Source organism: Delphinus delphis, chromosome 18, assembly GCF_949987515.2.
Source record: "Delphinus delphis chromosome 18, mDelDel1.2, whole genome shotgun sequence".
NCBI classification, from domain to species: domain Eukaryota; kingdom Metazoa; phylum Chordata; class Mammalia; order Artiodactyla; family Delphinidae; genus Delphinus; species Delphinus delphis.
The window spans coordinates 24,123,437-24,137,345 of record NC_082700.1 but is presented as its reverse complement, the minus strand read 5'-3'; the positions used below and the strand labels follow the sequence as shown (position 1 = coordinate 24,137,345).

The 13,909-nt window shown below is 38.3% G+C and overlaps 1 protein-coding gene across 2 annotated transcripts in view; it reads left to right on the top strand.

Annotated features, from left to right (window-relative positions):
* The window catches only part of DGKH (diacylglycerol kinase eta), a 177,855-nt gene that overhangs the window by 148,879 nt on the left and 15,067 nt on the right, over positions 1 to 13,909 (top strand). For both annotated transcript variants that reach the window (XM_059995505.1, XM_059995507.1), the window contains exons 22-27: positions 4,741 to 4,848; positions 6,907 to 7,020; positions 7,272 to 7,406; positions 8,581 to 8,744; positions 12,647 to 12,752; positions 13,757 to 13,849. In XM_059995505.1, coding sequence (XP_059851488.1) covers positions 4,741 to 4,848; positions 6,907 to 7,020; positions 7,272 to 7,406; positions 8,581 to 8,744; positions 12,647 to 12,752; positions 13,757 to 13,849 — 720 coding nt within the window. The remainder of the gene's footprint in view (positions 1 to 4,740; positions 4,849 to 6,906; positions 7,021 to 7,271; positions 7,407 to 8,580; positions 8,745 to 12,646; positions 12,753 to 13,756; positions 13,850 to 13,909) is intronic.

The window sequence follows — 13,909 nt, the reverse complement described above, 5'->3', positions numbered from 1 at the left end:
ATAGACTGCATACAGAAAAGCGTGCAAATCTTAAGTTGACAACTCAGTGTATTAAACAGGACGTTTTTATTTTAGGTGTTATCTTGATAGTGGAACGTAGACTATCAAGAGGTGCCTGGCTCATTCATTATCAAGTAAATGTCCTAGTAAAGATAAGCCTGTTCTACCTTCCACTCTAGAGCATAACTACATGATCAGCTGGTTTGATTTATCATTGCTTGTAAAATTAAGATAGACGTTACTGGCTGAAAAGGTACAAAATGAGGAAGGCTCACACTTAGTAAACACTACCCTTGGCAGCCCCGTCCGTTACTCAACTTGGGTTCTTGCCTATGGACTGTAGTGTAATCATTCATTTTCTTTATTCACATCCCCTCGTCGGCCACACTCTCCTAAAGGACAGGTAGGAAGTTGTGTTCATCTTTGTTACCCCCGTTGTCTTGCACAGTTCCTGGCCCTGACTTGAGAAGGAAATAGGCAAATGATCATTTTACCCTAATTTGTTAAGTGCTGTGATCAAGACCCGTAGCTGGGCATCTTTAAGATTTAGGGAACTATGTGGATTCAGAATGACTCCATTGCCTTTATTTCTGGAAGAGCCTTCAGCTCTGCAGAAGTACTACTTCTGTCCTGTTTTATTGGTGGTCCAAATTCTGAACAATATCCTACACAGCTGCTTTGTAATCTCCATTTAACAGAGGTTCTTAACACTTTTTGAGCTGTGGACCCCTTTGGCATGCTAGTGAAACTATGGACCCCTGCTCAGAATATTATTTTTAAAGCATTAGTTAACTATATATATACGTACAAAAGAAAATAATATTGAAATAAATTAACGAAATATTTTTTAAAGTGTTACAGAGTATTATATGTGTTTCTTCATGGCCACATAAAATGACAAACATCTAACAGCATATATAATAAGTACCATACTTTTGAAGTAATGATGAACAGAGATCTTAAGAGATATCTGAAACATCTGTCATATAATAGAAAACATCTGTTTCTAATGGTGATGGTGTCACGGGTATTGCTAATATGTGGATGGCTATCTACATTTATAATTGAGTGCAATGCTAGATTTCAGAGGTTGCTGACCATAAGAGATAAGTTTTTACCATTCCAGTTAACAGACCCCTGAATCTATCTGGATCTATCCACAAATAAAACATTTAACATAGAAGTTTATGTTGAATGATTAAAAGGAAAGTAAATTTAGTAAAACAAGATGAATGAAAGCATGTTAATATACACAAAAGGTAAAGTAGAAAAATTAGAGAATTCTTTGCCAGAGTTAAAAATAAACAAACAAAACACCTGCTACCCCTGAGGACTATGGAAGGTCCGTTGTTTAAAAATTCATTTCCCTGATGCCGGATCCCTTGGGATAAAGGTAGAGAAGAAGACCCAAGGTTTGGGAAACTCTGCCCAGAAAAGTCCCTTCCACCAGGTGCCAGTTGTTAGCAAAAAAACTCTTAACATTTTGCTCAGAAGTTTTCCTTCCCCTATTGTGTTGTATGGAAGAAGTGTCTTGGCTTTCTGCAGAAGAAAGACTTTAACCTTGGTTTCTCCATCTGCAAAATGGATAAAATAATGCTTTTGTGCAGAATCATAATTCATCGACCTAATGTTCGAGAAATCACAGTTTAAACTGAAAAGAATTATGCAAATATAAACCCTGTTTTCAAGCCACATAAACTGTGAATGTGATACATACCGGAGCGTTAGAACATTTGAGTAAGGTTTATAATCCTCTCTACAATCATGGGAATGCCAGAAATGCAGAAGAACATTGTAACATCAAATTTTCCTAATTTTAGAGTAGAAACACCTTTGACCTATGAATGAAAACTGTCGTTAAGATTCAAATTTTTTTCTTAAGGATGACTTTTTTGTCCAGATATACCTAATTACATGTATCTCGCAGCTTGTTCTGTTTTTTAAGTGAAATAATGATCAAATACTGTTTTGAGTCCTTTAAATACTAAGATACATGAAAGAAAAAAAACAATGTTCACCTGTCATCTATAATGAAATACATGATAACAGATAGTTAATTCATGTTTTTTACTTCATGTTTTTTGTAATTTCACATATTTCCATAATCTCATAACATGTCTCCATAATTTGTTAAATTTGGCTTGTTATGTAATAGTACTTTCTATCTTTGTTCAGTTCATTCAATAATAATTATTATAGCTATATTTTAAGTCATAATAATTGAAGTTTCCTAAATGCTTCCTATCAATACAAATCACCTTTAATTCTTAAACTTTATGAGGTAGTTATTTTCATTCTTTATGAGGCAGGTATTATTAGTTATTTCAGAAGCATGAAGTCACTTGCCTAACTAAAATCAAACAGTTGATAACTGGAGAAGCCGAAGTTTCAACTCCAATGTTTTTTCCCCATAAAACATTAATTCATAATTATGACTGAAGAAAGACATTTACTGACTCCTGACTATGTGTTTTAGATGCTTTCCTGTCCCTTACCTTATTGGCCACACTATATGGACAAGGTATGGCAACATGAGGCCCTGAAAGTTTAAGGCTCTTGCCCAAATAAATGACAGAATTCAAAACGGGCCCACTATCTTCCCACTACACCACATTGCCTAGTGAAAGGAGCAGAAAAAGCAGACACTAATCAGAAAAAAAAAAAGTGTAGCTGCAGTTTTAAAGCATTTTGCCACATTATGAACCACAAGTGGAAATGTGGGGAGATAGAGAAGATTATAAAAGAATGTAAGACTACTGAAGTTACTCCCAAATATGAGAGAAACAGTTGAGTCAGGTGACCTTAATTTATTGAATCTGTACTGCTCCTTTTTCCCTATGAGACTCTATGAAATGGATATTAAGCTCTTAACCATGGGTGTTTTGCCTAATGCATATATATTAAACTCAGCAAAGTATGTGGAACTTCTGACAGCTTTCATCTTTTTCCATATTATGCTTGCAAATAGTGTATCCATTATAAAATCTTTAAGGACGTCTCTGAATTTTTTTTTAAATATGCCTTTTATATTTACAGAGATAGCATTTTTTCCATTTCCTTTGTTAGCCATATGATATTTGTTCAATTTCTGGGTTCAGAAAAACGTTTATTATTCCACTAAATATTTTCATTTAACAAATACACATTGATCACCAGCTATGTGCCAGGAATGGCCCTAGGTGCCTAGATACAGTGTGGACCTTTGAATGTGTTTTTATGTAAAAGAAAAGAAAGGTTGTAAAAACACCTGTAAGGGTTAGTGTTAGGAAGTATTCTCAGTTATTTAAAATATTTGAAAAGTGGGTTCAGACCAGATTCTATTTGTTCTAAAGGTTGAAGATAATTTTCATTGGGCATTAAAATGCAATTTTTCTAAAATTATGTTAATTATTTTTAAATTTGGGAATTACTTAATGAAAATATAGCATCTGTTTTAAGTATGACATCTGCAAACTCCTCTCTTAAAAACGAAGGCTTAAACCTTCTCTTCGGTAAGAATTTACTCATATGTCATATGTAATTACTTTGCCAGCTATGTGATATTGTATGTTTCTTTTAATTTAAGTGGTAATTCATTTTCATTTACGTGATTAATTAGAAGGCATGGAGTGTAAAGTGCTTTCTGACATACATGTTTTTTCCTTAAAAAGCTCAGTCTTGAGTTTAGCTAGTCACCAGTTAGTTACAGAGCACAAGCAAACTACCAGAGAGTGTGAGAGGTGCTAGGTGAGATGGTTAGGAGCCAGAGTTTACCCTTAAAGAGCCTGCTCTCAATGTTTAAAGTAAGAACAAAGATGACTATTATGCAATTAAGAATATCTTAAGTGACTTGGGAGAGACTCATGAAAAGTACTGCCTGATTTTGGAGGAAAGAAGAGATAAAACATTTGTTTTCTTTTTCTTTTTTTGGTGTATAATTGACATACAACATTATATCAGCTTCAGCTGTACAGGATAATGATTCAGTATTTTATATGTATTACAAAATGATCACCACAATAAGTCTAGTTAATAAATATCACCATACACAATTACAGAATTTTTTTTCTTGTGATGAGAACTTTTAAGATCCATTTTCTTAGCAACCGTCACATACTCAATAGAGTATTAACTATGGTCGCCATGCTGTACTTTACATTTCAATGACCTATTTATCTTATAACTAGAAGTTTGTACCTTTTGATTCCCTTCACCCATTTTGCCCACCCCTTACCCCCTTGCCCCTGGCAACCATCAAGCTGTTCTCTGTATCTATGAGCTTAATTTTACTTGTTTGTTTACTTTGTTTTTAGATTCCACATATAAGTGAGATCATACAGTATTTGTCTTTTTCTATAACTTATTTCACTAAGCATAATGCCCTCAAGCCAATCCATGTTGTTGCAAATGGCAAGATTTCCTTGTTTATCATCGTTGAATAATAGTCCATTTATATATATATCACAAGTTTATAATATCACACGTTTTTAATCTATTCATCTGTCAGTGGACACTTCGGTTGTTTTGTAAAACATTTTTTTCAATTTGGTTTTCTGTAACAACTTCGGCTATAATTATTTACCCTTTTAAAATTTTTAAATTAAAAGAATAAGATAAAGGTAATGTGGAGGAATATATTTACAGGAAAGCACACATTATGCACAAACCTTCCTCCATCATCCTTTGTCGTTGGTATTCTAGTATCTTCCAAACTTGTGGTTTTGCTCTTTTTATCTGACCTCTAAGCTTTTGACCTTACAGTGTGATGGGCAGTATATTCCTCTCCCCAGTCTGCAAGGGATAGCAGTGTTGAACATTCCCAGCTATGCCGGAGGCACTAACTTTTGGGGCGGAACTAAAGAAGATGATGTAAGTATTTCCTTGCTCTTTCTAGAAGCTGCCCACATTCCTTGGCTCAGGGTCCCCTCCTCCATCTTCAAAGCCAACAAAGGTGGTTGAGTCCTTGTCACGTTGCTTTACTCTGATCTCTTCTTCTGCCTCCCTCTTCCACTTCTAAGGATCTTTGTGATTACACTGGGCCTACCCAAATCATCCAGCATAATCTCCGCATCTCAAGGTCCCTAATTTAATCACAACTGCAGAGTCTCTTTTGCCATGTAAGGTAACATTCACAGGTTCCAGGGATTAGGACATGGCCATTTTGGACGGCAGGGAGGAGAATATTATTCTGCCTACCAAAATACCTTTCTATACCTTTAATTTTCCAGATTTATATTATTATTATTATTTTAATTTTTAGAAATGTCAAAGGGCTCATTTGGCCATTGAGGTTTAGGGCTATTTTTGTTTTTATGCTTTCCTGTATTAAAAAAGAAGAAAACACAACCTAAGAAATGCATTTGTTCCAGGGACTTCCCTGGTGACACAGTAGTTAAGAATCCGCCTGCTAATGCAGGGGACACGGGTTCAAGCCCTGGTCTGGGACGATCCCACATGTCTTAGAGCAACTAAGCCCATGCTCCACAATTACTGAGGCCCGCGTGCTCTAGGGCCTGCGTACTGCAACTACTGAGCCTGCATGCTGCGACTACTGAAGCCTGCACGCCTAGAGCCTGTGCTTCACAACAAGAGAAGCCACCGTGATGAGAAGCCCACGCACCAAAAAAAAAAAAAAAGAAATGCATTTGTCCTAAAGATAATGAGAGAAGGCACAATTATGAAAGTATATATAGCAATAAAAATGAGAAGTTTACCATGATCTTTGAAGAGTCACATACACTGAATGATAAGCCCTTTGACTTGAAGCTCATGATGTAGTGGTTCCACTGAACAAATTTCTCAGGGCTCTTAAATGTGCAGGCAGGGATTAAAGTATAAAATAAATTGGAAAGTATTTTTAATTTTCATAATGTGAATATATTCCAATCCTATTGGAGTATAAAAATTTAAATTAGCAACCAATTATTTGTCAGCCCATCATCACTCTTAAATATTTTAAGGAGAAGAAATCAGTGAGATTAAGATAAATAAAGATAGGCAGACAGGATTCTGAGAGCTTCACACTCATAACTTAATACCCTCAATTTTTATCTAAATTTTATCAGTGAAGAAACTGACACAAAGTTCACACAGTTCATAAGTAGAAGAGACAGGGTTTAAAGCCAGGCAGTCTGATAACGAAAAGTTCCCAAATTTGTGTCCTGATATTTTCAGTAAAAATTTTAATTATGATACTACTTTATACTGAATACTTTTTCAGAGGCATAATTATTTATGTTATAGTAAAAGAGGACATAAAAGGAACAAAGTAATACAACTGAAATTGAAAATTTATAGGTTAAGTTGATTTTGTGAAAATGCATTTAACATCAAAGCAAAGTAAGCCCACGTGTTTTCATCCTTTGAGATTTCTTTTCATGTTCTCAAATGTGCTGAAAAGTTGTTGTAGGTATAAAGCACATATGCACATTGCTTGTAACACCTTGAAAGATTTCCCTTAGAACATATCAAGTGAATTGGATCATAATTTGCATGTTCATTAGCTTTAACTTTATGAAATCTGCATCACCTTTTGAAATTTTAAAGTTTCCTAAAGTTGCATGCATCATTGTATCAAGATATCTGAGTTAGTATGAACAGGTATTTAATACATCTTATATCAAGATGAATTATTTGGAAACATATTAGTTCATTGGTCCTACGAGTGCTTTATAAGAGGGTCATGCAGTATTTTATCTGTGTAGGTTTTAAAACATTTTTATTGTGTTTGTTTATTTTAAGCTATGTTCAGTGATTTTTTTTTTGTCCTTAGATTATCATTTCATAATAATATTTACTTACCTTTCTGCTAATGGTTTTTATAAGTTTTTAAAAATATGTCTGTTGCAGAGTTTACTTTGCTTGAAGTACCACTTCACCTAAACCTTAACTGTATCGATGGAAGTGTAATGTCGGTTTTTCTTTTAGATATTTGCTGCACCATCATTTGATGACAAGATCCTGGAAGTCGTTGCAATATTTGATAGCGTGCAAATGGCAGTTTCAAGGGTCATTAAACTGCAGCACCATCGAATAGCCCAGGTTGGTTTCTCTACTCAAACCTGACTTCACTATTTGGGCCACTGAGAAAGCTATTCCAAATGACTCCTACACTGTATATTCATCTGTAAAATAATGGGCTTTCTTGTCATGTCAGTTGTTACCGTGTTATCCTAAGTGGAAAAGCATAACATTACATTCCACAGAAGGGATTAAAAGTCAAGTGTGAATACAAGACTGAGTGTCAGCTTCTCAGGATGATTTGTACTCTAAAATAACTTGTTTTATTTCAGTGCCGTACAGTAAAAATCACTATATTTGGCGATGAGGGAGTCCCAGTGCAGGTGGATGGCGAAGCATGGGTTCAGCCTCCAGGGATTATCAAAATTGTGCACAAAAACAGAGCTCAGATGCTCACAAGGGACAGGGTATGTAACAAAACAACATTCTTCTAAATTTTCCTTTAAAAAGAATCTTAAATTGTTTTGAAAAATAGAAACCAAGGGAAAAGATTTAAATTGTCTTTTAAGTCTGACATTTAGATTGTGCTTTAAAATATGAACAAATATTTATTTAGTTCTTAAAATAATTAGCTTATTTTTTTAGGTTTAGAGAAAAATTGAGCCGAAACTACAGAGAATTCTGATTCCATTCCCAAATCCCTCCTCACCTCCCTATTCCCCTATCATACTCCCCTAGTGTGTTCCCCTTAACATCTTGCTTTAGTGTGGTACGTTTATTACGGCTGATGAGCCACTACTGATACATTATTATTAACTAAAATAGTAGTTTACATTACTCTTTGTGTTCTACATTCTACAGGTTTTGACAAATGTACAATCACTTGTCCTCCACCTACCCATCCTCTCTTATCCCAACCCTGGCAACCCCATCTTTTTACTGTCTTTATAGTTTTGCCTTTTCCAAAATCTGTATATTTTTTTTAATTATATTTTATTTTTGGCTGCGTTGGGTCTTTGTTGCTGTGCGCGGGCTTTCACTAGTTGCAGCGAGCGGGGACTACTCTTCGTTGTGGTGTGCAGGCTTCTCATTGCGGTGGCTTCTCTTGTTGCAGAGCACGGGCTCTAGGCGCTCTAGGCACACAGGCTTCAGTAGTTGCAGTGGGTGGGCTCAGTAGTTGCAGCACGTGGGCTTAGTTGCTCCACGGCATGTGGGATCTTCCTGAACCAGGGATCAACCCCCTGTCCCCTGCATTGGCAGGCGGATTCTTAACCTCTGCACCAGCAGGGAAGCCCCCAGAATATGGTTCTTAATTAAGGCCACACCCATAACAAATAAGGCTGCAATATCCATCCTGTCTGTTACGCATATAATAGTAAATATTGAAGCATAAATTGAAGCTGTCTTTTTAAAAACTTTTCAGTCATATAATCATCAGCATCAATTACATTACTTTTTATTAGTTGCAGTCCACTAGAAAACTTTAAAATATCTTTTTTGTACTTATGATAGATTTAATGAGGTGTTAGATTAGGGAAAACAATAGTCATTTCAGAGTCACTCATGTACTATCTAAATACACATTTATTTGGGCCTCGGAGCTCTAAACTAACAATTCATTGCAATATTGATTTTAAATAGGCCTTTGAAAGCACTCTGAAATCTTGGGAAGATAAGCAGAAGTGTGATTCTGGTAAACCAGTTCTTCGAACGCATTTGTACCTCCAGCATGCAGTTGACCTGGCGACAGAAGAGGTGTCTCAGATGCAGCTGTGCTCACAGGCTGCAGAGGAACTCATCACCAGGTACCGAAGTCCTGTGAACCTTGGGAGCTGTGAGAATGCTGGTCTTGGCCAATTTTGGTTTTTGTATTATTTTTTTAATAAATTTATTTATTTTGTTTATTTATTTTTGGCTGCGTTGGGTCTTCGTTACCTCGCACAGGCTTTCTCTAGTTGCGGTGAGCGAGGGCTACTCTTCGTTGCGGTGCATGGGCTTCTCATTGTGGTGGCTTCTCTTGTTGCAGAGCACGGGCTCTAGGTGCACGGGCTTCAGTAGTCGTGGCACACGGGCTTAGTTGCTCCGCAGCATGTGGGATCTTCCCGGACCAGGGCTCAAACCCGTGTCCCCTGCATTGGCAGGTGGATTCTTAACCACTGCACCACCAGGAAAGCCTGGTTTTTGTAGTTTTAATACATCATTGCAGTTGTTTGGGGTATCTAGAAGAGATGCCTTTACCCTCCTTCTTCATTTGCTGCTTCATTTATGCCTTAGTATTCACTGTTTTTTTTCATCAGCTCGCCTCCAACACACGCGTGCACAGACCTGTGTTCTCCACAGGCCAGATCTCTGACTTCCTGAAACACAATGGAGAACTCGCCTAATGAACCCTGTCATGTTTTATATATATATATAAAACCCTTCCATTATTATTTCCCCAGTTTACACATAGTCTTTACACTATACTACTCACTTATATGGTGCCTCGTAATTTTTAAGTGTTTATGGGAGGTAGAAGGAAATGCAAACATTAACCATGCAAAAAACCCCAAAAAAAGTCAGGGGGTGAACGTGGGAAGAGTCCAAGAATCAGTTTCCGGCAGACGTAACACAGAGTTTGTGAGACCACAGAAATTAATTTTAGGAGACAGAAAGAGAAGATAAAAATAATAAGTTCTGTGAATGCAAAACGGCTAAAAATCACTATGACCAGGGGCAGACTTCAGGGGGGAGGAGGGACGGTGGGCAAGTTTCTTATCTTCTCCTCACCTAAATCTTATCCACCAAATGGGGATACAAGCTGCCTGACCAGGTCGCTGTGAAGGTTAAGTGAGACCCACCATGTGAAGTGCTTATTAGCACAGCATGTCTGCTGTATTCAGTGTTCTGAGCATGGTCACTCATATTTTTCCGACACCTTCACCTGGTCACTGATCAAAATGTTGAAATAGAAAAGAAGGAAAGGGGCTTCCCTGGTGGTGCAGTGGTTAAGAACCCGCCTGCCAATGCAGGGGACGCAGGTTCAAGCTCTGGTCCAGGAAGATCCCACATGCCACGGAGCAACTAAGTCCATGAGCCACAACTACTGAGCCCACATGCCACAACTACTGAGCCCACGTGCCACATCTACTGAAGCCGTCACACCTAGAGCCCATGCTCTGCAACAAGAGAAGCCACCACAATGAGAAGCCCACGCACCACAATGAAGAGTAGCCCCTGCTCGCCACAACTAGAGAAAGTCCACATGCAGCAATGAAGACCCAATGCAGCCAAAAATAAATAAATAAATAAATTTAAGAAAGAAAAAAAAGTGAAGGTTGACCAGATTTGCTTTTGGTCTACCTAGTTTGATTCCCCATATCTCTTTATAAATTTTGCAAATGATGAAAATCAGGATCACTCATTAATTTTCACAATGTATTCATTCAATATTCAACAAATAATTTTGAGCCTCTTCTGTGTGCCAACCATCATATTAGGCACTGGGATGCCATGATGACTGCAGTCCCTCTTCATAATTTGCTGGCAGAGTAGTAGGAGGGAGATGTGTGGCCAAAGATCTGTCACAGGTCACACAGTGGGCACTGTGGATGCCCAGAGGAGGCCAGAGGCAGTGAGGGAGGCCTGCCTGGAGGAAGTGACTTCTCAGCCTAGTCTTGAAAGAAGAATAAGAGAAGGAGTAATCTAAGAATGGGAGCCAGCCTGGGTAATAAAACCCAGAGGAGTGTGAGTGCATAGTACTTTTAGGAAATCTCAGGGTGTTTGGAGTGACTGAAATGTTAACGTGGTATATTTGAGAGTGTGGAAAATGTGGACAGAGAGTTGAGCGGCGGTGAGGGGGTGCAGATCTTTATCAGGATGTTTCTGGAAGCAATGTGAAGCACTGTCCACAGAACAGCAAAGCTGGAGCAAGGGTGAACACTGTCAGAATGGTCCTGTTAGGAAACAATGGACTGAGGCAGTAGAGATGGGAAGGAGAAGAAGGATTTAAGATAGGTTAGGGTCTAAAGTTGGTACACAGGCATGTTCAGGATGATACTAAGGTTTCTAGTGAATGGCTGGTTAGACTAAGGTGCCTTTGATGAAGCCATATTATTCAGGAAGAGGAACAGATTTTGAGAGGGAAAATGATGGGTTCCATGTTGGACTTACAGAATTTCAGTTACATTAGAAATACCTAGGAGGAGATTCAGTTAGCAGTTGAAAATGTTAATCTGAAGTTGATTTACAACTTTCTTTTTCCTTGAAAATTCGAATAACGTTTATCTATCTCTGTTCTTCTTGTTAATAACCTCTTCTTCATGATTTCTCAAGGTTATTGGTAAGGATGCTTAGGTGACATTTGCAAGTTCCTTTGTGCCTTGGATATCAATGTAGGATCCTTAAGAATTAAACTCTTGATTCAGCCATGTGGGGCTTCTGTCTCTTCTTTGGTTCTTCCCTTTCCAGACTGAAGATCATTTTCCTTGAAGATGTTAGAAGCAAAAGGATTAGGATAGTCTTACCTTCTTGTCACCTGCAAAGCTTACATCATTTTCTAGCAATCAGGAGAACTTCTCCTCCTTTTTATTTTTTTGGCTGCGTCAGGTCTTAGTTGCAGCGCACGGGCTCTTCATTGTGGCACTTAGGCTTCTCTCTAGTTGTGGCATGCGGGTTTTTTTTTTCTCTCTCTAGTTGTGGCGCATGGGCTCTGTAGTTTGCAGCAGATGGGCTCTCTCGTTGAGGCTCCCGAGCTCAGTAGTTGTGGCACGCGGGCTTAGTTGCCCCGTGGCATGTGGGATCTTAGTTCCCCAACCAGGGATCGAACCCGCGTCCCCTGCATTGGGAGGTGGATTCTTTACCATTGGACCACCTGGAAGTCTCTCTCCTCCTTTTTCTTCTTGGCCTCATTGCCTCCAGAATCGTGTCATTCTAGGACTGTTCTTGAAGGTTTATATTCCAGAGGACAGTGGCACTACAGGCTTTGGCGTTGGATAGACGTCGATTCAAATCCTGGCTCTATCACTGCATGTGATTTAGTATGTGATTCAGTATCACATACTAAATCTTTCTGAGCCTCAATGTCTTCATCTATAAAGTGGAGAAAGGTAACCACAGCTACCTTTTAGGTTGTGAATATTAAATTAGATAATGAATATAAAGCACTTAGCATATAGAAGGTATATGTGGCAATGTTTTTCCCCTAATCTGTTGTATTTGTGCCTGGTTGAAGTTTCAGCGAATAAAAGATGTGTCTACGCTCTACATTTGGGACCCCTCTCAACTTTCCAGTGATACAGCAAAATGAAATGTTACTATGCCCTCTTCTTCCAAATAACACCTCAATATGCTTATCTCTGATTCTAGGTCTAACTTTTTTTATATAGAAGATTTGGGGTTAGTATTTTTTGTTGCAATAGGGTTTGAATTTTGTAGATCTACCCCATGCCATTCATAATCGAGCAGTTATTAAATAAATTTCCTTTCATGACCTTTTTTTTTTTTTTTTTTTTGCGGTACGCGGGCCTCTCACTGCTGTGGCCTCTCCCGTTGCGGAGCACAGGCTCCGGACGCGCAGGCTCAGCGGCCATGGCTCACGGGCCCAGCCGCTCCGCGGCATGTGGGATCTTCCCGGACCGGGGCACGAACCCGCGTCCGCTGCATCGGCAGGCGGACTCTCAACTACTGCGCCACCAGGGAAGCCCATTTGCCTCGTTTTTGCTTTCAGGATTTGTGATGCAGCCACCATCCACTGTCTTTTGGAGCAAGAGCTGGCGCACGCAGTGAACGCATGCTCCCACGCACTGAACAAAGCCAACCCACGCTTCCCAGAGGTGAGGAGCCAATGGTAAATGCCCATTCCGCAGATTTTTTGGTGTTCCACATATAGCTTGATACAAAATGTGCCACATCCTTTGAAAGAACATAATACTAGTCTATACGCGTCTCAGCCAGAAGCTTATCATTCGATTGTGGCCAGGTTTTTCTTTATTTTCCTTTTCTGCTGTGTTTCCACTCCTGCTCTTTAATTTGCTTCCTTTTTTTCTATTTCACTTTCCATCACTTGTCACCTTCCCATCTTCCTTGTGCTCCTTCTCTTTTTAAGTACTACCATTCCTCTTTTTTACCTTCTCCCCTGCACCTTCATATAGGGCAAGCCTAGATATCATGCATTTAACTAGAGCTGTTCATGCATTTTTGAGGTTGTCCACTGAAATTATTCTCCATTTTGTTTTACTAAATCAGTAAATTTAGTTAATTTTCTAATGTAGAAGTTAATAATAGAGTGGATAGAATAGAAATGTGATGAAATGTGATGTAGGGCATAGAGAAAACTGGTAACATTATTTTTACCCTTTCAATTATTCAGTTGATTTACCTAAGTTATTATACAAATAAGTGTGAGTCCTCAAGATTATTAAAATCTAAAAATCAATCCGGTTGGAACTGTGGAGAGTGATACTCAATGGATAGAATTAATTATGATCAGATAATGTCCCTTTTAAGACATAATTTTCTTTGACTTAATTCTTGTGGGAATATGTGTCTGTTGTCGCCAGCATATACATGTTCGTGTGTAGGAGATGTGGTCCTGGGTGTATTCACTACAGTCAGTGCATTCTTCTGGCTCTGTGCTCACAGAATTAGAAGAGGTAATCATGCTAACGAATGTGAGTGTGAAATTTTGCAATTACCATAGAATTTGGGTAGACTTTTTAAAGTATTTGCGATGTGAATTTAAATCGGAAGAGTAAAGTGTAAAGTACTCGCTGATGATTGAATCCCAATTTAATACAGAACTACTTGTCTTTGATGTTTTGTTTTGTTTTTTTCCTAGAGTCTTACGAGAGACACTGCCACTGAAATAGCCATCAATGTGAAGGCCCTGTATAATGAAACAGAGTCTTTACTAGTTGGCAGGGTTCCTTTGGTAAGGAAAAGAAATGGTGGATAACATCAGAATGATGATAAATGTATGGTTCTTGTGTTC